This window comes from Pocillopora verrucosa, chromosome 12, assembly GCF_036669915.1.
Source record: "Pocillopora verrucosa isolate sample1 chromosome 12, ASM3666991v2, whole genome shotgun sequence".
NCBI lineage: Eukaryota > Metazoa > Cnidaria > Anthozoa > Scleractinia > Pocilloporidae > Pocillopora > Pocillopora verrucosa.
The window spans coordinates 10,692,975-10,720,256 of NC_089323.1; the positions used below are offsets into that span (position 1 = coordinate 10,692,975).

The 27,282-nt window shown below is 37.5% G+C and overlaps 3 protein-coding genes and 2 pseudogenes across 3 annotated transcripts in view; 2 read left to right on the forward strand and 3 right to left on the reverse strand.

The window, feature by feature from the left end:
• The window catches only part of LOC131783352 (intraflagellar transport protein 25 homolog), an 11,518-nt gene extending 11,320 nt beyond the window's left edge, over positions 1 to 198 (reverse strand). The window contains exon 1 of the mRNA XM_066158859.1: positions 18 to 198. Coding sequence (XP_066014956.1) covers positions 18 to 198 — 181 coding nt within the window. The remainder of the gene's footprint in view (positions 1 to 17) is intronic.
• An 8,338-nt stretch (positions 199 to 8,536) lies between these two features.
• On the reverse strand, positions 8,537 to 15,187 carry LOC136276908 (intraflagellar transport protein 25 homolog). Its single transcript, XM_066159636.1, has 5 exons — positions 15,032 to 15,187; positions 12,553 to 12,659; positions 10,931 to 10,999; positions 9,062 to 9,105; positions 8,537 to 8,725 (listed from the first exon to the last, which is right to left on the reverse strand). Exons 2-5 carry the CDS (start codon positions 12,626 to 12,628, stop codon positions 8,621 to 8,623), a joined length of 294 nt encoding a protein of 97 aa, XP_066015733.1. The 5' UTR covers positions 12,629 to 12,659; positions 15,032 to 15,187; the 3' UTR covers positions 8,537 to 8,620.
• A 98-nt stretch (positions 15,188 to 15,285) lies between these two features.
• LOC136277466 (uncharacterized) lies at positions 15,286 to 17,274 on the forward strand (annotated as a pseudogene).
• A 4-nt stretch (positions 17,275 to 17,278) lies between these two features.
• Positions 17,279 to 18,567, reverse strand: LOC131781772 (piggyBac transposable element-derived protein 5-like; annotated as a pseudogene).
• Positions 18,568 to 18,932: 365 nt separating this feature from the next.
• LOC131783348 (endoplasmic reticulum metallopeptidase 1) lies at positions 18,933 to 26,919 on the forward strand. The gene is made up of 6 exons (XM_066159633.1): positions 18,933 to 19,185; positions 20,961 to 21,134; positions 21,526 to 23,586; positions 24,265 to 24,380; positions 24,498 to 24,667; positions 25,640 to 26,919. The coding sequence occupies exons 3-5, from the start codon at positions 23,348 to 23,350 to the stop codon at positions 24,596 to 24,598; spliced, it is 456 nt and encodes a 151-aa protein (XP_066015730.1). The 5' UTR covers positions 18,933 to 19,185; positions 20,961 to 21,134; positions 21,526 to 23,347; the 3' UTR covers positions 24,599 to 24,667; positions 25,640 to 26,919.
• The last annotated feature ends 363 nt before the right edge of the window (positions 26,920 to 27,282 follow it).

The following is a 27,282-nucleotide window of genomic DNA, read 5'->3' on the forward strand; positions in this document are numbered from 1 at the left end:
TGTTGTCAGTGGGTCACCTACTGTTGCAGTCATTTTGGTACATGTTTGGTCTGTAATGAACACCTTAGGAACAAGAGGTTTTACAGCCCATGCAAACGTCTGTATAATCTTCCCTCTGATCATGGTAGGTCTCACAAAAGCCATGCATTTGTTAGCCAGTGTACATTTTGGATCTTTGTCTTTCGGTAGATAATCCATCGTGACCTGGCAGCTCGAAACGTCCTCCTTGATAACAACTATGTGTGTAAAGTGACCGACTTTGGCATGGCATATCAAAACTTTAATATGGTCATGGAAATGCCAAAAAGGTAGAAGATCGTCTTTGCTTTATCTTTTTTGTTAGTGGCTTGCAAACAGATTCTTAAGGTTAGCCTAACTCCTCTAAAATTCACCTTGACTGCTAACTGAGGATAGCTCCACGTTCTGCCATGCCACAGAATACAATTGAGTTAGTTGACTTAATCATCTAAATTTATGACATTTGCTAAATTTTGACACTCCATAAGTCGCGGAAGAGGGGCATCAACAACCTCAACGTTTGCAGCATGTCCTCTGTTAGCTCACCAGTATTAAAACAACTTATTTTTAAACAAAACTGGCGTTGCAGGGCCGTTTGCCAATAAAATGGACTGCCACCAGAGATTTTGTTGGGAAATTTCGCTGGACTTTCCACCTTGAGTGACGTGTATGTATGATGTATATTTTGCACTGAGCAGGCTATCTCTTTGGTTTTTGTCTTTACAAGCTCAACTTAGAGAATATCTCGGCAATACTTTTTCGAAATTTTTTCAGGTGGTCTTACGGAATCGTTCTGTATGAGATTAGTTACCTTGGTAAGTCAAACAAATATTATACTTCCCATGTGTGGAAATGTTGTAGGTATCGTTTCTGGAAACTCGTCAACAATGTCAATGCCTTCAGGACCCAATTGGCAGACGTTAGTTTGATGAGCTGTGGCAGAAAAAACTTGTTGTGCCAAAGTTTACGCTAATGATGAAATTGCTCAGCTTGTCGAAGTTTCATTCTCCGTAACTGAGAACCGTTGTTTCAGGACTTTCCTCGCCCTGACTATCACTTAAGACGAGTAGCATTTTGTGTTCTACTTTAAATGAAAAAACCTTTCAAATTACTTGGCAGAAAAGCGGTAATCAATTACAGAAAACATCACGCTAGGAAACATCATGTTTCGAATGCTGCGGTCAAGCACTAGAAAGTGGATCTCTCTAATTTAAATCTCAACGATTTCAAACGAAATTTCGGTATCACGGCCACATTGTTTATTTCTCCGCAGGCAGAATTCCATATGAGGGATGGTCAGAAGGGAATGTGGTTGCACGAGTCACACATGGATACAAACTTCCAAAGCCCGATCATGTTGATGATAAACTGTGAGTCTTGCCTTTCAAGTTGCCATGTTCCATTTTAAATCGCCCAATCCCCCTAACCCCGATGAAAAACACATTCTCTTGTCTAATCTGATTTCTTCTTTCGTGACTGAGCTCTGCTAAATGAAACAAAGTTAACAGTGGTCACCAGTTTGTTCAGTTAAAAGTTGTCTTTTCACTCAAGAATTTTGAAAAGATGAATTTGCAGCTATTACAGCCAGACATTTCTCATCATTTAGCCATTATTTGCCCAGGGCTCTCTTAAGATTTCTGTAATGGTTCATTTTTATCACATATTACATAAACCACAGTCCAGTATTGACCATCATTCCTTTATTCCAGGTATGCTATAATGCAAAAGGTGCTGGAATTTTGACCCCGACTTTCGTCCTCCCTTTGAAAACCTTCGTAATAAGAATGGATACCTACCTTCGTGAAGAGGTTTGTAGCACGATTTGAACAAGTCCTTGACGTTCTTGTAGGCCTCTAAGATTATTATTCCTTCAAAATTACTTCATAGACCACTACTCTTTCAAAGTTGGTTTCAGCAGATTAATGGAAGTTATTTAGGATTGTATTAGTTTCTTCTAACTACGGCTGCGGCCGCCTGCGGGAATTCAGTGCCTTGAGATTTCATTTTGACGGCTCCTGCCTGTAGTTACGTTTCTTACTATTTGCCCCAGCTTATCGATGTTTTTTAAGTTTTAACACATTTAAACATAAAACGCGCCAAGATGTCCCATGTCCAAGAACCCATCTATCACCATTCCTTCCGCCCTTCCCGCTGCTTAGCCCTCCCGACTGCCTGAGCATCTACATTCATAATAAAGGTGATGGGAGAGTATAACAGGGTAATTTGGTATTTTCAACGGAGTTGATAACGTAAATTGGCCACCGTAAAGATTTTAAAAGCCGACGTTTCGAGCGTTAACCCTTCGTCAGAGCGAATGGCAAAGTTCTAACGCTCGAAACGTCAGCTTTTAGACTCTTTACGTTGGCCAATTTACGTTATCAACTCAGTTTAAAATACCAAATTACTCATCTAAATTCATAACTTCCTACTCACCAACCAACCTGCCTAAGAAACGCATTACTCTGTGCCTTTAAAGCGAGGACCATTTCTTTGCTTTGAAGTAGTCATTATAATTTTCTTCTTTACTTGACGTTAGAAAACATTGTGACGATCATGAAAATCCTCTTTTATTGCTTTTCCCTTCAGACATATCTGCAGCTGCTCGACATGGGATCTTATGACACGACCAAATACTCCAAGGTTGAAGATCTCGGAGGTGAAGATGCTGAACCAAGTGCACGACCTCTAAGGAACGCTGCGGCAAAGAGATTAGGGAAATGGGCCAGCGACCGTCGTTAGACAGTGTCATTTTGAATGTTGCTTAGGAACCAAGCAGTTATAGTAAATTTCGGTAACTTTGTAGTGCATCAAGTATCAGAAGAAAATGTGTACTCGTGATAACGGTGATAATTTAAGGGCCTTATTGTGTTATAGTAAATCAAAACTGTTTCCTTGATGAGGTACCTTTAAGTCAGTTTTTTCGTAAGTTGCAATTGATAATAACTCGATTTAGCTGAGTAAGTCCTTTTTTTTTAAAAAAGGAGGTTATAAATGAGAAAGCAGCTCGTCTATTTAGATTTCTGTACTGGACAAATTGTTTGCCACTGTTTACTGGTGAAACAATACGACTAGTTGTTAGCAATCATGCGATTGAAGTGTCCTCTGCTGGTGATATAGACCTGGTAAGATATTTAGTAGTTTAGTGTTGATTTAGTCAAGGACCTTTCAGTAGCGTGTCTTTTATCGACGAGATTGGTGACATGTCTAGTAACGTGGTGTTACATGGATCGTAAATTGCTTAAATTTGTGTCATTGGTATCAGAAAAAAAAAAAAGCGCATTGCTATCGGTATGTTTACTCTAACCTTCTTGCTGTTATTGTTAAATGCTTTTTCATAAACGGAGAGAACCATCTCCAATAGAGTGATTCTAAAATCAAATTAATCAAGTTATTTTCTCAATATTTTCGACTCGTACAAGAAACAGAGAGCGCTATTCAGAGGGGTTTTGGCTGATAGACAGACCTTTGCTATGATGAAATGAACCGCTTACTTCAAAGTGGAAATGTCGCTAGAGCAAGGATGAGCGTTTATTTCTGTACATTATCGAAACACACTAAGCTATATTTAAAATTTTGTAAAACACTCTATATAATATCTGCAATAAAAGAGTAGTGGCTTACCTTATGGCATTATTCACAATGTTGTATTACCCAGATATACACAGGAGAAAGAAAAACTCCTAATGTTGTATCTCAGATACGACGCAATTTTCTTTTAAAGGAATATTTGAACAGCTCTTTCGTAATTTTTTTTCTAATTAACTCCGAGTTCATTTTACGGGTTTGTTGATGTTGACTGCCTCATGCAGCTCACACTTTGACGTAATACCCATATTTGATATAGAAGACTTCGAGTGATATCGATACCAGCGTCGCAGTGTGTCTGCGTAGACATCCTTCGGAGGTTAGTCTCTCGATTTCCCTCCACCAGTCCCTTCACGCTGTTCTTGACAAAAGAAGAGTAATCAGTAGGTTATTCCGATGTAGGTTCGGTGTCCTAACGGATATGGACCCCTTCCCCCCGTCCAAATCTGCTAGGATTTGGACTCCCAACGAAACTGAGTGAAAACGTCATCCTTAACATTCTAATAGAAATAGATAATACCTTACGTTCCAGTGCGTACTAAAGTATGTTTTTAATTGCAAATATGCGTATCCCCAATGCATACGAACTGGCAGCTGGAAATAACCCGTCGGATGTTTCTTTTGTCCAAGGGAATATGCGCAAGCATTTAGTTTAATGTTTCGAGAAAGGTCGTTTTTGAACCTTTTCCGCAATAGTCGAACGTAGCTAAATTTAATGAGAAACAATCTTGTGACACGAATATATTTTGTTATTGTTCAATGTCCGAGTGTTGGGACGACATGGTACAACGCGAGTTGTGCGAGGAATGGTTGCACATAAGCTGCGAGGGATTTAAGACTGCCCCGGAGGGCCAGTGGCTCTGCATTGTCTGCAGACCGCCAGACTCTAGATGTCTTTGTAATTGCTAAGGCATGGTTTCGGATCCCTCAACAGTTAATAATCGTTAAAATTAGAAAATTAGATTTAATTGTCTCCACTTTCGTTAAGACGTAGACATTAATGTTGATTTGCACTTGAAAATAAGCTGAGATAGTTCAGTTCAGAATAGAAACATTTTTACTATCATAGGCTTCATGAACGACTTTTAGTAGCAGTAGTTACTTCGTTCTTGTTCAGAAACTGGCCCCATTCTTTCCACTCTTCCGCAATCTTGGAAATAACATCGGCAACCGTACGGATAAGTAGTTCAGGGCTCAATCAAGCTGTGTAACCAACGAAAATTCCGAGACTAAAAATTTCGACTTTTGTCGCGAAGCACTCGACGAGGATAACCAAAGCGGCATTTAAAATTGTCCACGACAGATTGCCCTCGGTCGAGGAATTGGCTCATTTCTGGTGCCACTTGGGTGACACGTTGTACAGTTCATCATCCGTACAGAATATACCGAGCAGTAAAAGCGTCCCTAACCTTATGCACTGACGAGTGTCGGCACTCGTTATTTAGCTCCTTCAGCAGATCTCCCTTCAAATACTGTGAGACCCTCAACTGTAGGCTCACGTGTACTGTCTTTTCATCAAACCATCGCCATTACAAAACTCTGTCTTGTGACTTCCTCATAGCTTCAGCGGCATATGCTATTCGGCGTTGCTCGTCCTTTTGCAATTAAGACAACGCAGCAGCGACACAAGTTGTACTAGGGTCAGTTATTATATAATAAGCTCAGTTATGCATGCGTTTTGATTAGTTCTCACTTATGATCTATTGGAGGACAGACGTATAGATGACGTCATCACTAAAACATTAAACTGACGTCATCATTAAATTCTTTATTATATAGAACAAATAGATTCCAAGTTGCCGTGCGTCTGTTCAGTAATAGATCACAGATGACGTCAAAATGTGGTAAGAACATCAGTGACACACTCGGCTGCGCCTCGTGTGCCACTTTTTTGTTCTTACCACATTTTGACGTCATCTGTGATCTATTACTGAACAGACGCACGGCAACTTGGAATCTATTTGTTAAATAGTAAGAATGGAAGGTCAAATCTTGGGAATGCTAGTACTGGACCTTCCCAGAGGACTTTTTTCAGAGTATCGTAAAAGATTTTTATAGTCAGTGGACCCCAGAAATTACGTCCCTTCTTCTCAAGCTGGAAGAGAGGGGTTTCAAGTGTAGCAAAATCTGGTATGAACTTTCTATTGTAACCTAATGTTCTCAGAAAAACATTCAGCTGGGAAACAGTACGGCTTGGTGGCGACTAGGACTTCACTGCTGAAACCTTGTCGAGGTCTGTGGACATTCCTTATGCCGACTAGTTATGGCCAACAAAGGGTACCTTTGGTGGCAGGATGCAGCTTTTCACCCTCTCTGAAAGCGTCCTGGATATTTTCTGTTGAATTCATTGAGTTACAATCTCGGAATTTGGTGAGTGATTAGGAACGATAACTTTATATCGGTACTATCATTAAAGCACATTGCGGAATGTTTTGTTAACAAATTATTAGTTTACAATTCGTGAACCATCTCTGTAATCTGCTTGGATACTTTCTTTTGAATTAATTAAGTTACACCCTCGGAATTTAATCAGTAATTAAGAATGATAAATCCGTATATGTAGCACAAGTGAAGCATATTTTAAAAATTTCCATACGATTTTAGGAAACTACATTTAATTAAATGCTGATTCTCGATAAAATGGCCCGGCATAACTCGTTCATTATTTGATTACTTTGTAGCCCCAAAAACCCGGCTTATGACTCTGGAGGTACTGAATTGATGCATTTGATACACAAGGCACCTTTCATGGGGGAAGGTTAGAATAAAATTGCTTCACGACCGTAGACTGCACCCGGTTTAAAGATGTGGGTAATTGCACAAAAAATTCCTTTTTGTTTGTATACAGAAGCATAGACATGTGGAAAATATGCTTCTGCTTTATTTAATTGTAATGTGGTTTCTCCCTAGGTAACATGTATCCATTCTTGGAATTTCCTCTCTAACCTGCGCGCAAATAATGAAATTTACGTGTGAGAAGATAAGAAGTGTTGCAGATTTCTTTTTCCAGATTGAGTTCAGGTGCGCAGACCAGTAAACTAGTTAATGTCATGTGCTTCTCCTGAATCTTTAATTTTATTGCCCAGGTATTTTTACAAAGCCTCTTTTACATCTACGTGTGCCAGCTAATGATTAAAATCGCAGTGAATAGGTATGCCATACTTCAGCAGTTTTTTTTAATATTCCATCTTTAGTTTCTAGAATTTGCTATTTTAAAGTTTGTAAATGGCATTGCTTTTTCATCCTTGAAAATAGGTACTACACATTTCCTTAACCAAAATCTGAATCATTAAGTCAACTTAATTTAAATTAGTTTGAAACTTCATTCCACACAAGAACACTTTCCTGGACTATGTTATATTTATTTTCCGTCTTCTTCGTACATATGATTACTACACGTGTCTTAAAATGGGGATTTCACTATATTGTAATGATTAAAATACACTAATCCTTTCAAATGTAAAAAAACGTGATGAAAATCTGATCTTATGAAACACTAGCAATGGAAAAATCTGTTGCTGGTAGCTTATATTTTTAATGTTTAAATTTCATGGAAAATGTCTTTCTTTGAAAGCGGAGGTACAGAAGTTTTCAAAGCTGCCTAAAATAAGCTGTCTGCATGTAGTGAAAAGCTAATTGACAATCTTACCTTAACGCTTGACATGCGTCACTCATGCATGTCAGTTGTGTTTACCTACCATTGAAGGCGTGTCTTTAAAAAGATTGTTTGGCATGGCCGTTGTTCTTTGTTGATCTTTGTGGCCAAAAAGCTGCTGAAGGCACTGAACTTCAATTTTTAGGCACACAAGGCACCCTCCAAGGTGGAAGACTAAGGCATTCTTGGACAACAATTTTTGGACTCCTTTTTTTCCTTTTTTTTTCTCGGCTCACGTTGCGTGTATTCTGTGTTCCGACACGTGCGTCGTTTTAGAAACAGAGTTCACCTTACTTTTGATTGTTATTTGATAACAATAAAACTGTCCATCCTTTTCCTTAAACAAAGTTGCGTTTTCATCCCAATAAATCCACCATTACTCTTTAAATGTGCATAGAAATTTCAATCTATAACAAATTGTGGATGACAAATTTCTTTTTAAAATGAAATTCTTTACGAATGCCGCCAAAAAAGGTAGGAATTAAGTTAATTTGTTCCTCCCGGCCCTCCCGCGCGGTGCTCTGAGAACGAGGAAATTTTTGTTCTTTGAGCACTTCGTGAAGGTTTTTTTTTGTAGAATGAGGAATACTCTTGTTGATTGCGCCCTTCGCGCGGAGCTTTTTAGAGCGAGGAATGCACTGCGCGTTGTGCTTTTAGAACCACGAATGCACTTGCTGTTACATTCATGGTAGAGTGTGGAACTTTTAACCAACTCCTTTGATGAGCCGAAAATAACTGACTTTCAGAGTTTGGCCCTTTGCTGTGGGACTGTCACTGGATCTGTTTCCCATAGTGACAGTTCTCTTTGCTTCAACTTTCTCTTTAATAATAAATAACTTTACAAAAGTGTTCCTTTTGCCCTAAAGTGGACACAATTATTACAACTACGTTGTCCAAGAAAAAGGGTTTACTATTTCATTTTCTTTTTTTGCCTTTTTTTTCTTGGTCTGTTTTTTTTAATCCGCTTACATAAATATCTGAATTGCTGTAAGGAATCGTCAGGATGAAGGTCACAGTAATATTGTCTAATAACTTAATCATTTCTCTATACATGGGGAAAATATAACATACTAAAAGTTCTCAATGATAATAATAAAAAAATGAAGAAACTTTTATTTTTGTCAAGTGGGGGGGGGGGGGGGGGAAAGGGGGTTCCAGAGGGGACCTACACTTACTACTTAGTGTTAAACAAAGTTCTCTAAGAGGACAGTGACAACAACCACAAGGTTTTACATTACACCCATATAGAACTGTAACCAGAAGTCAACACCCTTCTGCTAAGAGATAACTATAATTATTTGCTTCATTCATGTACAGGTATGTACTTATATTCCCAACTTGTCTGAATGAAGAGACTGTAGTTCAGTGCACTGCTGTGCCATCAACACTAACATTATGAATGGAAACAAAATGGTCAAATCCACTTTTGATAAGAAATCTCAGATGACATGCTGATGTAACAGGAATCTACAAAGGAGAAAACATACAAATAATATTAAAATGTAACAGCACAACATTCACAATTAGGACTGAATATTTGTATTTTTATACACTGATCAATTCTAAGTTTCAACAATTCCAATTCTCCCCCCCCCCCCCCCCCCCCCCCCCGAGGAACCCACTGCATTTCATCCATATGGGAGGGGGGCATTTAACCCTTACCTGGATGGGTTGGGAAACTTCAACTGAAAGTGCAAATCGTTCCATCAGAACAAACACATGGTTCAGAATGCTAGATACATATATTTTAGATCTGAATCACCATTGAAGCATGATTCAATTTGCTAAACTCCAGATACTTACCTTGATCTCATCTCTCTGCATCTGACCCTCTAAATGTTCATACTCTGTCACAGATAACAATTACACATTATTAATAAATTGCATGTATGTTTCATAGAATTTGTCGGTCTTAAACTCTACACTCAACCACACTCTGCAATCACTCAGGCCTTGGACATATCAATGTGCACTGTACTGTGCTGTCAGTGATCAAAATCAGAGGATTATTTGACCGAATGTCTGTCCTTAAACTCGTTTTAATTATTTTGTTATCATATTCATCATTTTTACTGGGATACCTGTGGTAGCCCAGTCATAAAATGCCTTTTTGATTTTTTGTCATTTTTTTTTTTTCCTCTGCCACAAAATGGAAAAATTGCACAATAGTACCCAGTAATCATTGGGCCCTGAACACCATGACAACTAACTGTGATCCAATGAGGGTGAAGGTGTTCCCATGCTGATCACGTGTGTTATCTTGATGATTGATGTTGTTTTTCCATTATCAAATACAGTGGGTATTGGAATTCACAGACCCTAAGTAGAATCACTGACCATGCAAACAAGTTTTACAAAGAAAAACCCAATGGTGATAACCATCCACTGACTATCAACAATTTCCCAAGAACACTTCAAATATATGATGATATTGCCTTTAATTTGGAGAAGCAAGGTAGCAAAATTTTGCTTCAAAAGTTAATCACAGATAATACTAAGGATAATACTAGGTTTGTAATGTGGATTTCAAATTTAATTGCTTCAGATGTATTTTTCAGCACAATAATATAAAAACAAAGCAAAAAGTGTTAAGTACTATATTATAAGATTCAGTCCTAATGGCACACTTGATATAAATTATTTGAAAAAATGAATGACATAGATTTTCTTATTCAGTCAGTGGATATTGTTAAAAAACAATTCCAGAGTAAAGATGTAGAATTTGTATCAAATTTATATGTTGTTCAACCAATTTGTAAAATGCTGGAAGACAAAGGGTAATGGCAAGACATAAGTCTCATAGGAAAGAACTACATGAAAAAAGGAAACAAGAAAGCTATGCACAAATGGAACCTGCCATGAAAAAAATAGTTTTGTCTGATAAAGCAATATGGTACAAGTCACTAGACCTTGCAGAAAAAGAAAAGCTTTTATCTCACAGAGCTGATTGGTATAAATCACTGAATCCCAAAGGAAAAGAAAAGCTTTTGTCTGAATCAGCAGATTGGAATAAATCACTTTGTTCTGCAGAAAAACAAAATCTTTTGTCTTGCAGAGCAATTTGGTATAAATCACTGGATACTGCACAAAAACAAAAGAGAGCAAATGGTTTAACTTGCTAAATTCTGCACAAAAACAAAAAAGAGCAGAATGGTATAAGTCATTGAATCCTGAAGAAAAAGAAAAACTTTTGTCTGGTAGAGCAGAATGGTATAAGACACTGGATCCTGCAGACAAAGATAAGATTATATCCCAAGTCCAAGCTAATAAGGAAGCCCATAGAAAATCTATTCAATGTGATTTAGTATACTAGTCCGACACCCGTAGTATCACTACACCTGATCCCAAGGATCCAGTACCATCCAGGTATCCCAGTTGCCCTGCTCACAGGGTCTGATTTCCAATTGGATTTTTAATCTTTTTTCTGTAAAAGGTCCTGAACATATTTTCAAATTTTTGTAAGGCAGAGGAGCCCCAAGGGCTGTGCAATAACCTAACTGTAGGTGTATACTAGATGTTTACTGTCTCATGATGTAAAGTCAGGCTATTAACTGCATTATAAATGGTAGCCTTACTTCACATTGTGAGACAAACAATTAGATATCCATTAACCTCTCACTAACCAAGATGAACAACAACATTTTCTATCACATATCTATGGCTTCTTTTTACCTTTGTCCACAAGAGGTTCAAAGTCTACTGGTTCTCTTTTTGTTCTTTCCTCAATGCAGAGGCTTTTAACTGCAAATAAAAATTCATATATGCTAAAAATCTTGAAGCTCCTGGTTTCTAATGAGTTGGTAACCCACATGTACCTGACTCCTCACAAAGACTTTTCTCAATTTTTATATATCACAATAAAAAAAAATAAATTGAATTTTTCACAATGTGTTGCAAAAACAATGATGTAGCTCCTGTAATAAAACACAGGCATGTACAGCATGCAAGAGTTTTTTTTTTTGGGTTGACTTGGGACACTTTGTGTACCTAATGTTTTCATTTTTGTAAAAAGGAAAAACTTTCAAAAGAAAGAAAATATTGCATTACTTCCACCAAAAGAGAAAGAAAAGAAAAAATTTACCTAAAATCACACAGGTACCGTAGTTTTTGATCTATTGTCTCTATGGTCTAAATCCTTCTAAGCAAAAATAAAATGCAGTGGTGCCACACTTACTGTTTTCTCCTTCACACCCATTGTTTGGTCTTGTCACACAACACCATCTACTCCTCATTGAAGAGAGAGTGTGTTGCATGATGAAACCAAATAACAGTTGTGAAAGGGACTATGCTTATTGCTGTTCCTCTACCAGAGAGAAAATCAGAATTATTTGTCTACAGATAGTTACCTCAAAAATATATCTCCAATATACCCTAACCAAAGATACATTTTGATCTCAAATGAGTGAAGATACATTGAACAAGAAAAAAAGATAATATTTCAAAGAGGGCTCCTTGATTGGTTGTTACCTAACTGTAGCTTAAAGCAATTTTTTTCATAGAAAAAGAAAAAACACAAGAGAGTTGCATGGAAAATTCACTATCGGGAGCATTTCATTTCATGTAAATTTCTTCAGAGGTGTTGGACAATATATGGTTACTATACATGATAAAAGGCAGGTTCTTTACAAGGAAATGACAAGTGATGAAGCAAAGTCTAATGTGGCAAAATGGAATTTGATTGGTGGAGTACAATTCAAGCATGTGAAACACTGCTTAATGTTCATGGAGTGCAATGATCAGGCATGTTCTGATTGGACTTTGGATGTTGTTTTCATGGTATGTGTTTGGCATGTGCATTGTAAGTAAGGGAGTGGAAAAACACATTTTAACTTAAAAATGATGCAAAAAAGTTAAATTGAAACCTTTCGCATCTTGATAAATCTCAAGCTATTGATGAGGATCTCACAAAGGCAACAAACCATTGCACTAATCAAATGGGTCCAATATCTTTGGTTAATGTCATTCTTTGTGCACATCCCCCTAATTCTATGACATCAGTTGCAAGAAAAGCTATGATTTGAACAAGATATCCAAATGCTGTGATATGACTGTGTGAGATACATACCCTAAGGTGGTAATCTGATTGATATGAAATGTATACCCTTATGGGGCAATCTGCTTGAGGTACATACCCTAATGCAGGGATCTGATTGGTGCTAGCAACATAAAGCTTCACTTGCTTACATAGAGTTATTTTTTGTTATGAAAAAAAAAACTAAAAAACCATTTAATTAAGAATGCCCATGTTACATTACACTAAACATCATTTTAAGATCTTCCACCATCATCCTCACCATTTGAAGATAGGAATTTAATATTTCCAATGCTCATTAATGCACTGAAAGTAATAATGAATTCTTGAGGAAACATTCCAGTTGTCGGCCAGAAAGTATCAAGACTTCTATGGAGCAAAATAAAACAACAATTAATTCTGGTTTGGCCGATCAGGGTGCAGTAATAGGAGTTGCAGATAATAAAATGTGAGACTCACAGAAATACAAAGACCCTAATTGTTTGAAAATGCAAGAGCATGACTATAAATAATTTTAGCTGCTTTGCATGACCTCTCACTCTGGTGGTAAGACTTCTAGATGGGAACTTGAGTTGATTCTAAACAATCTTTTTAGCCATGGACTGATTAAAGGTTCGTGATCTTAAATGTATCATTCCCCAACCTTTGCCTTAGAGTTTTTCATTTATTTATCACTGAAATGTACTATAATGAAGTAGAATCCTATTAAATTGAACCCAGGTCAACCCAAACCCCTCACTAAGTGAGCTAAGCTGGTGTCCAAGTTGTCAACCTTTGGAATCAAAGACCCTTTACTAACTTGGTTTCACTCGTATCTAACTGGGAGGAGTCAGAGAGTGGTGATAAATGGAATGTCTTCTAGATGGACTGATGTAGGGTCAGGTGTCCCGCAAGGGTCACAATTGGGACCGATACTGTTCTTACTATTTGTTAATGACATGCCTAATGTTGTTACCAGTGCAACAATGGCTATGTTTGCAGATGACTCTAAATGTTACAAGGTTACTGACCACCATTCTGATTACTTGCATCTGCAGCAGGATTTAGACGTGCTTTCAAATTGGTCTTTGCGAAATGAGTTGTTTTTTCAGCCTACTAAGTGCAGCAATTTGAGAATTTCTAGGAAGCGCCTTAGTCCTCCTCCCAGCTATGTTTTAAATGGTATTAATGTGGAGGTTGTCACAGCCAAAAAAGATCTAGGTATTATGATTGCAAATGACACCTCTTGGAAAGATCACTTAGTCATGATTGTAGCTAAAGCTAATAGGATGCTTGGTTTTCTCAAAAGAAACTGTGCTGGTACTGTTGGTAGTACGGTGCTTTTGCGTCTTTACTGCTCTTTAGTGCACTCTCATTTTTGTTTTTGCTCTCAGTTATGGGCCCCTCAGTCAAGTACCAGCAATTTAATCCTTGTTGAAAACATACAAAGGAGAGCTTACCTACTCATTTTATCTTGAGGAATAGTAACCTATGTTGTAAGGCTCGTTTAATCAAGCTTAAGTTATTATTGCTAAGTTACTGGTTAGAATATCTTGACTTAGTTTTCTTTTTTAAGTGCCTTCATGGGCTTATAGATTTCACTCGTGAATTTAGTTATTATATTTCTTTTCTAAAGGGCAACACGTGTCGTGCTTCATCAGGGCTGTATTTAAAGTTAAATGCCTATCGTACGTCTTCCTTTCGAGACTTTTTCTTCAACAGAATAACTTTGATATAGAACAGTTTACCTAAAAATATCAAGGATTCAGACACTATAAGCTCTTTTAAAAGTAAACTCAAGTCGTTTTATTTTACTAGACTTTTGAATGCTTTTGACAGTGACAATTTTCGTTCTTTTAAATTAATTTGTCCTAAGTGTTGTGTAAATACTTCTTCTGTCTGTACTTGTTAAGTTAAGTTGTTAATTTGTATACTTTAGAATGTTTTGTGTGATTTAGATGATTTTAATTGTAGTTTAGTAGGATCAGAGAAGGGATCTTTTTTCAGGATATTTCTTTCCGGGATATTTTTTATGGGGTTGGGTGTGGGTGTATTAACCAAGTAGGGGACTTATGTCCTATTGTTATGCACCTGTACTTGTACTTGTACAAATCCATTAAATAATCTAACTCAAAGAAGATCCAATTTTCCCTGGATTTGACCCCAATTTTTTCTGTCATTGGTAAAATTTCCACAAAGCCCCATACTAAAGTAAAACAAATCTGTTTTCCCAATGGCAATTTATTGTTTTTGTCACTTTTTTCTCTATCCTAGAACTGAATGCATAATGTAATATGGGCTGTGCAGAAATTTCACCCTGTCATTAACTATCAGCTAACTTAAACCATTTTCTGTTTCCCTATGCTGGAGTTTGAGTTTGCAGGGTGCTAACGTAGTTTTCAACTTTTGTGTGACATTACCAAGTACAGATAAAAGCAAGCATCTGCAAATATTGCGTTACTCCTCATACCTTTCTTTTCTTAAATCTTGCTTTTTAAGAATAAACAGATCATGCACATTCAAGATGGCCACGGGTTACCATGACAACTACTATCGTAAAAATGTTCACGATAGTACATGTAGAATGATTATGTCATGGTCTACCAGTTTAGCAATTCCAAAAAACATAGTGCTAATGGGTTTCAGATAAATTGGAAGTGGACTTGAAATATCTTAATTGTCCTTATCAAAACATCAATTTACTTTGCTCGTTGGAAATTTAGAATGTTTGGCAAGATCCTCACCGAACGTAAAATACTTACCCATCAATAATGTTTTCTGGTGGATGGTTTTCATCAAATGATGTAGCAAGGGCAATAGTTGCTCCAGCTTTACTTAAAGCCACGTCAAAGATTTTTTAGTGCTATTTTCTGAGGAGGAACACTCTCTATCTCGCAGGTGAGGTTCAAAACATTTCAAAATCGATTACCCCGGAGTATACTGGGCCGAGCTCCATGCTGAATATGCGCAGCTTGGTTTTAATTGCTGACAAGCACCATAGTCATGTTCAAGATGGTGGACGTTGTGTGCAGAACTAGTAGTTGGCATTGAGAAGAAATGTTTCCACTAAATACGAAAGAATTTTCCGCTGTATTCCTGGATGTAAAGCGTAATATTCAAGGTTATAATGAAGAGGTAAGTTCAGTCGACAGGGATGCAACCAAGAAACTACTGAGGTCCTTCCATATTCCCCAAATCGGGTCTTCTACTATTCCACATTGTCATTGTTTTGGAAGCATAATGTGGAATTTCATGATGGAATTGTGCGAGAGGAGAATGTCAACCGCCCGCTCATCATTTGGAATCAAGAGAAGACTCACGAATGGAATCGCGAAGAGCACCTGAACAATCATGTTCTTCAGTTCTTCCGGAATTTGAATAACATCGCGTAACTTCAAAACGTAGAGTGTGGAAAATATTGAACTTTCAAGACTAATTAAAACACAATCTTTAAACAAGACCTCTTCTATAAGAAGTACTGATTCTTCTCGAAACAATGTTTGTTGTGTGGAAGCAGAACCACAAAACAGAGGTTTCCTCCAGCAATCTAGCTGTGAAGAAGCAAATGTTTCCAATGAGGCTTTTGTTAATAGCAAATTAAGTAAACCGATAGGAGCATCCCACTGGGATAGTGACATGAGTCTGAACATTGTATTGTCTCAGATTATTTTGACAGAGAATCAAAGTTAATTCCAACTTGCAATGTACTAAGCGAGTTGGAAACCAAGGTGGATGTTAATGGTATTTATGGCAGAGAAAGTTTGCAAAGTTATTCAGTCTGTAATGGTGACTGGGGGCCAAACAATGAAAATATTTCAAACCTCAAGGATTTGACTACACCTCTCATTCCTCGTGCTTGTAGTGTTGAAGAGGGTGATTTTGTTGGCAAAAAGAAATTTTTAGAGAGATTGCTTGAGACAGAGCTGCAAATAAAGCCTTTGACTCTGGTTAAGGATGGCATTTATAGCTAAAGGTCAGTTTCAAATACTTTTACCTTAAATCTGAACTTGGATACAGTGATGTCCGTTCTCTGTACTGATGAGGAACATTCAAAGAATGCTGAACACAGTGATATTGATCTGTGTGGAAAGATTTCCATTCTGTATGGCATCCAGGATACAATAGTGTCAGTGGTTGCTAGTGAGGTGGTAGGAATTTATGATTATATTTCAGGAACTGTGTTTGGATTGCAGGGATGCTGTCATGATGACACTGAATATCAGTTAAAGGTAATTTATTCAAGTAACTAGAGAGTTGGTGGCTTTGATGGCCTAACATAAATGAATTGGTTGTATCTGACTCAGGTAAAATATAGAACAGGTTTCTAGTTGAAATGAAGGTCAGTGTCTCTTGTCAGTGTTCAGTCAGTGTTGTGTTGAGACTCCTGCCTGTTTTGTTGAATGATTCTGCCTTTTACAAAAATGTGTCTATGCTTGAAAATTGACCCATAAAAATTTGGCAGATTTATCATGTAATCTAAGCATTAGTAACTTTGTGTTTCATCCAGTTCTAGGATGATTTGTCCTGCAATCTATTAGTAACCTTTTGTTCGTAGTGAGTTCTCAATCAGGCTTTCCTACCAGTCCAGATGTAAAATTGTCTGGAACTTGTCATCAAGGTTGTGGGGAGGAGCATGTATTTCGTCTTTGTGTGTGGTTGTGGATGTTTTGCAGTAGCATAGCTAAAGCCAGACATCTTTTGTCAGCTTGTCTTGCACTGTTTCCCAGTGGGCCCATGAAATTGGATGATATATCTCAGTAACTGCAGCTAAGTTGTTAACATATATTTGTCAAAATTGCCATAATATTAAAGCTAGAAATGCTGTAATTTCATAAAGTACTTTACGTCAGTGATGAGAATTTGTTTATCTATGTAGGACAAGAAGTACCCCCTTTCATCAAGTGCAGTGAGTTTGGACCTTAACCCATTGAGCCCCACACCTTAGAGCTCAGACCACCCCCTGAAATTCCAGAGAAAATGGCTGCTACAGTGAACACACAGACCACTGCCAAAATAATTTAAAATTTTAATGTCTTCATTTCACTCTACTGAAGGGAAACTGCACAAAGTTGCATATTAAATAATATACTTTCCCCCTGTCAAATTTTATTTTCAACTTGAGCATCAGGGTCTCTCAAAAAAAATTCTAAAGCTAGAGAACGGATTCAACTTCATGATGTACAGCGAGTCATTAGCAAGGTTGCCTTCAGCTTTGAAAGTATTTATCAGTATGATGACTCTCTTTTGCACTCTTATTCCATCAGAATCATGTAAAAAGCTTTCCCTCAAATACAACACCAAAAGACAGATCGCAAATTTCTCCTCAACAAAAGGAATCCTAAACTTTCTAACGCGGGTCAATTTTGAATTTGCCCGCCATAGCGACATCGCGACACGTCACAAGGCGCAGCTATAAAATTACTTTTTGCGAGTCATGAGCAAGAACAAACCAATTTTTACGCCTAAATGAAAAGTTTCACTTTGAACAATGCATATATGTTCTTCGCTTAGGCAAACTTTTGCTCCAAGCGAGTTACAAGGGGGCAAACTTCGCAGAGGAGATCGTTTTGGGCTTCAGCGGTCGGGTCAGCAAGATGTAAATATTTCCCCAGAGTCATGAAGCGGTGCTCTGGGATCGTTTTTTTTAAGCAATCAACTCCAACAAACTCGTCAGAATCCCAGTACATTGCCAGCTGAGGAAGTTCATGGATTCCAATGAGAATGTTTAGCCCGAGATACGCTGAAATTTCCGCTTGAGTAGATGTGAACGATCGATCCCCTTTCGAACGAGCGTACGCAACGGTGTATCGGACGATTTCGTCAATGTAAGCATCGTCGATAAATACATTGAAGAAATCTTTGGCAGTTGCATTTTCTCCGAGATCTCTGGTCGGGCCACGACGAATGGAGAATTCCTCAACATTAATTTGTCGCAATTAGCTAGACCATTGAAGAGCATTTGGTCGGCTTTCTTCTGCGGCAGATTCTTCATCACTACTTTCGTCGCTTCCTTCTTCCTCCTCACTAGCGTATAGCTCAACATCGGAATCGCTTCCCCTTTCTTGCGACCGTAGGTCGAAAAAGTCTTCCATCTCGTCATCCACATTGCGAAGCAAGTTTTGTTCATGCTGTGCTTGACGAGCTTGTCGCTTTTTTCAATTTCTTCGATGATAAAACCAGCGAAGACTTCTTGCTCTTCATCGGATGAAAATTAACTTTCATCAATTCTTCCAGAAGCTATGTCTTAGACCACGACATATTTTTGAAAAATTTGTCAAAAATCGCACGGTTAACGTGGAATAGTGAGTTTGGTCTCAAACGAAAGCTTATTTTTTGCATGTCACGTTTCACTACTTTTCAATACCCAGGGGAGTTTTGTTTCTAAGCTACAGCCAATCAAAACAAGCCATTTCTGACAGGGCGCATGAGGGCGCATTGGAATTTCAGAGGGGTTTTATTTCTGGGCGCAGGAGGGCGCATCGGATGTCAATGGGTTAAGGAATTCATAGTTCATTTTCAACAAAAACTGAGAATGTCATCTCACAGTGTTGACATTGACAATGTGTTAAAGGAGCACTTTCCTGTTGCCTGGTTACTGATTTCACCAGCTCTGGGAGTGACCCTTGACTGACAAGTACAAGAGAAAGTCCTTGAATTTATAGAATCTTTGTCATCAGAGGAATTTGCGGAAGAGCAAGCATCTGCCATTCATAACAAAGGATTTTTTCAAGCCAGTGGTACAATCTGTTGGTAGTTGTTGACCAATATCATTGTTGTGAGAAAGATATTCCACTGATTGAGGTATTTGAGTTTTGCAGGAATGGTGAAATAAATGTAGTAAACTTTGACTTGACTTAAAGGATTAGTTCATGTGAAACAAGCCTGACTGAAGAATGGAACAATTGCAGTATTACTGGTAATGCTATGCTTTGATACATGCATGTCATCATGTAAACTATTGATTATATTCATCCGCAAGGTTTTGTTTTACAGTACGTTGTATGAGCTCTCTCATGTAGCAAAAGTTTAACATTTGTTTCTAGTAACTCTTACATTTTTGGAAGATTTTCTATTGGCAGAAAGAGATTAAACTTCCTTCAGGAAGTGTTCAAAGATGAACTTTAACCTTAAACCCCTAAGAGTGATTTACTTCTAATTTCTCCTTACAGTATCAACCTTGATTCAAATGTAAAGGTTATCAGAATGTAGGAAATAATCACCAATTTAAGTAGTTCCTGATTGTCAAACAAATTCTCCTTGTCAGTACCAAATGTAAGGGCAACAGTGTGGAGAATATTGACACTAGTTAGAATGTACAGGGTAAGGAACTCAAAATGAGAATTAAGCTTTTTTTAATTTTCCTTTACTTGGCCAATCAATTACCCAGTTGAAACATTTTGAAGTGAAGGAGGAAAAAAAAGGCGAGGTTACAGTTGTATTTATTAGTTACATAACAGGAAGTGCCATTTACCAAATTTAAAGCAAGAGCAACATTGTTAAGTACAGCTAAAGTAGACACCCCAAAGATCTCCATACATCCAATAGTTCCAGTTGCAACATTATGCCATTTTTTAATTAAAATATGCTGCTCTTATTGAGTATTGTTGTTTATCTCATAATGTACTCACTTCGAATATGGATGGCGACGTTTCAACTGCATACTAATAAATTGTATTACATAAACTGCAGTGTTATATAGGGATTTCCAGCCCTAAGAAAAGCCATAACAACACAGGTGAAAAAAAAATTTTTTTTTTTTTCACGAGTGTTTGATATCGCTAATCAGCTGCTTACATGTCACTCACCTTTTACACCACTCAGTCATGTTGATGAATGAATGGCAAAGCCCTCACTGTTGTTTGTCGGAATTTCCTCAGATTATGGCTGCTAAAAAACCGAAAAATCCCTATCACTTACAGACAGTAACGTTCAAACTTGCTTAGAAGGGGAAGAAAATCAAAATACGAAAAGGAAAAATGAAAGTTATGTATTCAGTGGCTTTGGTAATAATGGGAAAATGGTCACTAAGAGAGTGGCAGTGTAATGTGGCCTTACATGTTACAGAATTATAAAATGTTTGCGTGCATCATGGATTCTCATGGGCTTATGTGTGAAGCCATATCAACAGTACAATAAAGTGGCAAAATTTGGAAGAATGGAAAAATGACGCAACTATTTGCCTTGGTTTAGAGGCAAGTAGAAGAGTTAGGCTTGAAACTTTTTCCACTGACTGTCCTTTGACAGGGACATAAAATATTTAAGATTGCCATTTTAGCAGGATATGTTACAGTTGTAATAATATGTATCGAACAATCTAGATGAACTGTGTTCAAATGAACACTTAAAATTTATGACAGATTTCTACAATTCAGGAATGTTTGGAAGAGATATTTGAGCAATCTGTGGATATAAAAATGAAAAAAAAAAAAAAGTGTGAGCAGTGCATAAGCCATGCAAGGGCATGAGGAAAGAAAGGGGAAGCTAGGAAAGGGTAAAGCAAGGCATGGTGTGCCACTGTGCCTAGAGAATCCAGAAAATTCACTTAAATTATTTCACAATGGTCCATAATACAGGTTAGCCCCAGCATTTGATCAGACTTTCCTGACAATTTTTGTTTACCCACTTATACTCCTGTAATATCTTTATGTTATTATTTTGGTTGATTTTAGTTGATTTATCTTTTCAATCCAGATGGAAGGGAAGTGTTATTTCAGGCAGGTCCTGAACATCTTTGGCTGATCAAGACATATTTAGAGGTAGTCCCACACCCCTGTGCACAAGCTCTGGGCCAAGATGTCTTTCAGAGTGGAGTCATACCTAGTGACACTGATTTCAGGATTTACAGGGACATTGGCTAAGTACCAGGTATCTGAATTATAGACTGACACCTAGAGACTGATTGAATGACTGAATGACTGACTAAGTGAATAAATGACTTATTGACTGATTGTCTGAATGAATGATTGAATAAACAACTTGATGACTGGCTTACTGAACAACTTACTGACCTACTGACTGAATTACTCTCTCACACTGACAGATTGACTGACTGATTGAATGACTGACTGACTGACTTACTAACTGACCAACTGAATGAATGAATGAAATGCTCCTTAACTGACTGAATGACTGGTTAGTATTTGATCAATTCATTATTCACTGATTACCTTATTAGCTGATTGATTGTAATCTTAGTGAAAATCTCTTTTGCATTGAACCAATCTGGTTAGCATACTAATAATTTTCTGATGTGTAGGAATGGACCTTGCCTATATTGCCAATGGTTATGTTTATCACACAAATTACGATACACCAGCTGCTGTTACTCCAGGCTCTATCCAGCGTGCTGGTGATAACATACTGGCTTTGGTCAAGAGCATAGTTAATTCACCATTTCTGGCTGACCCTGGAGAGTATCGTCATGGTTCCATGGTGTTTTTCGACTTACTGGGAATTTTTGTGGTACATTACCCTGAAAGAATTGGTTTGGTGATAAATCTGACATCAGCTTTTGTGGCAGTTCTTTGTCTTATGAAAAAATTCCTTCATTTTCCAGCAAAGAGAACCATCTCTGAGGAGGGTAAGGGATAATCTACAAGTAGATATCTATTATTAACATTCTACATTTTCTAAATTTTGTACAATGAGCTATGAAAGCATAGGCCTTAGAGCTGACCTGAGTACATCTTCTTTTCCATGTGTGAATTAATCAAAGTTTTGTGGTCTAAAATAAAAATCAAAGCTACACAAAATAAACAAGGTAACAATGGGTGTTTTTTTTTTTAAATTTTTTTTTTATTTTTTATCAACTCTTTTAGAGCATTTTGTAAAATATGATTAGGTCATTTTTGGGACTGGTAAGTTTTTATATTCTGTTCATTGTTTCCATGCATGTTGATAAAATTGTCAACATTTTCAATTTTCTGTTAAGCCAGTTTCCTACTGTGATAGGGAAAATGGCATAGATGGGGGGTGTCATACAATGTTTACAAGATTGTGGATCTTAAAGTACACTGCAATTGAAAGCTGTCCTTAACACTCCTTTTACTTTGACAATTTGACAATTTCCTTCCTTCTTATGAACAATATATTTGATCTGGGGGTGACAGTCAGGGACTTCAAGACAAGCTGTTGACTGCCGGAGTTCCACCACATACTTAATAACATGTCCCTGGTTAATCTGGTCAAAATAATCACCTTTTGGCCTCTTAATGAACTAATTCCCACTCGGATACTTTTGCTGCATCTAATGCCGACTTCAATACATTTTGAAACACCTGGACAGCATGGGGAGAAATGAGATGCTAGTCTCCCTAAGGGGTTAATGGGTCAACAGAAAAGTTAATATTGTTTTGCCTCCTTTTTGGACTGCATAATGTTATTGTGGTGAACTGATCATCTCAAGTCTTTGTTTGTGCTCATTTGAATTTCATTATTTGTCTCCATTGAAAGTGAATTTTATTTTGTTGGGTTAAAGATTTATCAATGTCTTAATTCTTAAGTATGAAAAGAACCAAGAAGAAAGAAGAAAGAAGAAAGAAGAGCATATGAAAAGAACCAAGAAGAAAGAAGAAAGAACAACATATGAAAAGAACCAAGAACCAAACTTTATATTTTCATTTTGAACTCTGCTTTCAGTTTCTTATCGCAGAATTTGTAGCACTGAGCCATGTAGTGTCCTCCTTTTCAGGCAGTAACTGGTAAAATTCATCACCAGTAGCACCTCTTGTTACCACCTCTTGTTACCACCTAAAATCACTAAATATTCTGGAAAATTCAACATTTTGAAGGATTGGTCTAGAAATTTTAATATACCTGTTGTGCTTAAAATAAGGGAGAACAGTGGCTATGCACACTTGTTATGCTTCCAATGAAGCGGAACAACCAGGATTTGCTGAAAATGCAAGTTGCAAAGCCCTTACACTGTGCACGCTTGCATTTTAATTATTCAAGCTTTCAGCATAGATTATTACTTTTTGGAGGGTTCTAAATTCACACTGGAGTGCACATTTTCACAACCATTTATTAGACCATTAAATAGTGGGTATGTTCACACCATTGATGATGCCATCCAAAAGATGTTTTTCAGTTATACCCCTCATCAACATTTTTTCTACATGCAGCACACATCAAGAACATTTTACAATAATGCTGGTGAAGTGGTTCAACAAGATGCAGGTGCCTGGATCACTCCACTAGACTATCTTGGCATACAGCCATTCAGTGATATACCCATGTTTAAAAAGGCTTTGCCTGCACCTCAGGACGGAGTTTATGGAGGTTTTCCTTATTACCTGCCATTGAGGCATCTCGTGCGGTATGTGGTACTTGCTCATTCAATGTTTATCTGTTGGTCTCTGGTCATTCAGTGCATGGCCAATTCACTGGAATTTCATCAAAGAAAAGTATGGAATAGAATACAAGCTGTCAGGCTTTGCTAACTTAATATGTTAGGCAAGTTGGGCAGCAAATACACAACCTTGCTTTAACTCTGGAAAGGGAGGGGTCAGTAGAAAATGGCAAAGAAATATTCTAGTGAAACAGTAGCTCTATGTGCCCTGATTTTCAGAGCTTGTACATCATCATGATCCAATTTTGCTTAATTAATCAACTGGCTAAGAAATGGGGACCATGTGTTATCTAAGTGTTGATCTTCATTTCATGCCATATGTGATTTATTTATTTTGCTTACCTATCCTTGAATCTTTAAGGAGCACTTTCATGGCTACTTGATAACAAAGCTTAAGTAAACGATAGGTACCATGAGCCGTCGCACTTTTTTTCTTTCACTGTTACTCCAAAATACCTATAGCATTTAGTTTGTGACATTTACTAGGTGATTTGTTATACTTGTTCCATAGATCCTATATATAGAGAAAGAATCCTGCATGAACTTAACTCTGAATTTATTTAATTACCATTCTGAATATTTAAAACTACTGTCTAGTTCAATTTATAATTCTGTTTAACTGTGAAGTGTTATATTTTCAATCAGAAAATCTTGGTATCTCCCTGGTCCTCCACCTCAAGTCAAAACATCTCCAATGGAAGTGAAATTGCTACATAGGAAGAAACAGGATCAAGTTTACTCATTTAAATTCTCAATATCAGGTCAGGTTTCTCTCTTTTAACCCTTTGACCCCTTGAAGTGACCAGCATCTAATTTCTCATTACATTATCATGTCATGCATTCATATCTCACTAGTGTCTGACTTCTCACTGCCTTAGGTCCTGATCACATGGCTGTATATGTATCACCTGCTAGTGACGTAGATTTGCTGACCTCTTCCCTCGGTCCCCTTTTACCAATTCAAGATGGTGGAGACTGAGTTGTGCACTTTATTTACTATTCTCATGGTACTGATGTGGGGCCCTGGGAACTATCACTTGAGCTTCTGGTGAGTTGGACAATTACAGTATTAATCATGCTTGTGATTAACAAATCAGACTCCCGCTGTAAGCTTCTAGAATGTTCCAGAACATTTTGTTTATATATACATATATATATATATATATATATATATATATATATATATTTAAAGACTCACTTATGTGGTAGTTGGGGTAGTTATTGTTGTCAGAGCAACGACTGTATAGAAAGCTATACCAAGAGAGTGAGCAGGTCCTTATTATAAGTGCTATGGCATGTGTTTCTTCACCTGCGGGAAAATATGAGGCCTTGAGTAACACAGCACCACAGTCTTTTAGAAATGTACACCTTTTAAACAGTGCAAGACTCAGTGTTGTTGTTATAGAAATGAACAATGCTTCATGTTGTTGTTACAGAACTGAACAATGCTTTTAGGGTCATTACTCAAACATATTTCAGTTCTGACTAAATGATTGCTTTCTGTGTACTAGTCAAAGTCTTCATGGTGTTGGTGGAAATGAACACTGCATGAGTGATAAAGATTTCTCAAATTCACAAAACATTTGTGGGTCCAAAACAAGTTCATATCAAATGAACAATGCTTAATTTTGTTGTTGTCACTAGTACATATTTCTTTTCTGATCATCATCTTCATCATATTATTAGGAACAAACAGCACTTTATTGATAAAGATTTCTCAAATTCATTACCCATTTACAGCCTGTCAGTTTCTTTTCAGTATTTGTTTCTTCGGCCAACATGACTCAGGATTTCTGGCAACAAGACTAAAAGTTTCAGGCAACTTTACTCTGGTTTTGGGCAACATGACTTTGGGCTGGTTGTCTTTTGCGTGACTTGACTTGAGCCCTGGTGAACCCCCTCCCTGACCTGACTCAAATATTCCCTTGGGCAGAGAAACATGGGTCCTGCAGTGCTGACACAAGCGCCTGCTCTCAGGCTAATGTATCCTAAGATTCTTTTAATTTAAATATCATTTCAGCCAAAAAGACACCTCCTGGCCAAGAGCAATCTGTTAGACTTTGCTGTGGCAGCTCATTATATTCACGGTAAAGAGTCATCTTCACCTTTCCTAAAAGAAGTCATGCAAGCTATTCCAGACTGGATTTTTGCTAATGACTGGGTGGACACATACAAGAGCTGGTCTTACACTACATAATTCCCTGTATTGCAAGAATGCATCAGTCCAAGACCTTCTAAACACTACTATGAAATACTGAAAACAAAATTTCAAGCCAGAAATTTGAAGAATTGCCCCCAATTTGAAACAGTTCACAGGTTGAAAATTATCATGAAGATTTTTACATTTTAGGGTGGATGGCCTCAATATTATTTATCAGGATTATAAGAAAATTTGACGGGAAATAAAAGTGGAAACCTTGATTCTATTTTCGCTCTGCTGCCACTTTGTGCTGTTCACTATTGTGCTCTGTTTTTCTGACCGAACACCTGGAACAGGCTAATTGTTTTCAAATTTTAAGTTCTTAACCAATTTAAAAGGGATATAGCTATCACTCCTGGCTTTTACAAGCCTTTAAAGGAAAAAGCTGAAACGAGTTGGAACTCCCCCTATTTCCAGCGTAACTGGCATTTTTGCGTAAGCTTTGATATGTTAAACCAGGAGGAGCCTTGGAAACATGTGACAAAGCCATGAGAGGCTTGGAACAGGAAAAGTGGTTTCTCTGACTAAACCTCCACTTCTTATGGGGAGCCATTTGTGCCAATATCATCAACCGCTGGTGACAAAACTCAATCGTTAGTGCTAAAATATCAATCGCTAGTGATAAAATATCAATCGCCAGTGATAAAACTCAATCGTTAGTGCTAGCAACAACTTCACGAACTCCTTGTGACAGAAGAGACCTTAGGTAGACCATCCTGTCTACCTACCTCTCACCCTGACTTGAAACCGACTCAAAGCCCGAGTCTCCGAGGATGACGCAACACGCGCTTAGCGCGAAAAGAACAACAGCACAACTCTGTCGATTGTGACTGTGCTCGGCGCCTGATGGACAGCAAAAAAACCGTTTTCTTTAACTTCTCGATGCAAAACATTAATTAATTGCAAGAGAGCCTCATTTTTGGGGGTTAGAGCATTTATTGTAAGAGAAACTCAGTCCGACTCAGGACTGATCCTGAGAAAAAAATTGTTTATCTCTCTTGTATGCTACATGCGCCGCCGTTTGCAATTTGTACACAACATATTTTATCATATGAAAATCCGACAGTTTTTGTCCTGCGCAGTAAGCCATCAAGGCTTGATATTTTGAGAAAGTTCGATTTTTCAAGAGAAGATCGACCAACGAAATAAACCTTGCAATAATTGTTTTTAAAGCGGATGAATAGAGAGATATATGGGTCAATGTTTGCACATTATCTGAATGACTTCAAATTTGATTCCACCAGTAGTACGATCACATGAATTTTCTCGGCTTGATGAGTTAGCAAATTTTGTAGGTATGGTTGGCTTTGTGAGCTCCGCTTTAATAAGATAAAATAGATATATGGGATCGGACGAGGTAAAAGTGATTGATGATAAATGGACTCTCCCCGGGGATAAAGTTAATTCCTGTTCTCATATGGTTTCAGCTGGTTTGTGCTAATTTTAGTTAAAAGTAAAACTTG

Bases quoted from the DNA above. Each gene is read 5' to 3' on its own strand.
- LOC136276908 (XM_066159636.1), bottom strand. From the start codon at position 12,628: ATGTTTCCTCAAGAATTCATTATTACTTTCAGTGCATTAATGAGCATT. The intron at 9,106-10,930 runs GTAAAAAGAAGC...TATCTGTGACAG, and splicing joins TGAACCTCTTGTGGACAAAG to AGTATGAACATTTAGAGGGT. The intron at 8,726-9,061 runs GTAAGTATCTGG...TCTCCTTTGTAG, and splicing joins TGCAGAGAGATGAGATCAAG to ATTCCTGTTACATCAGCATG.
- LOC131783348 (XM_066159633.1), top strand. From the start codon at position 23,348: ATGTTTTTCAGTTATACCCCTCATCAACATTTTTTCTACATGCAGCAC. The intron at 23,587-24,264 runs GTATGTGGTACT...ATTTTCAATCAG, and splicing joins CCATTGAGGCATCTCGTGCG to AAAATCTTGGTATCTCCCTG. The intron at 24,381-24,497 runs GTCAGGTTTCTC...TCACTGCCTTAG, and splicing joins ATTTAAATTCTCAATATCAG to GTCCTGATCACATGGCTGTA.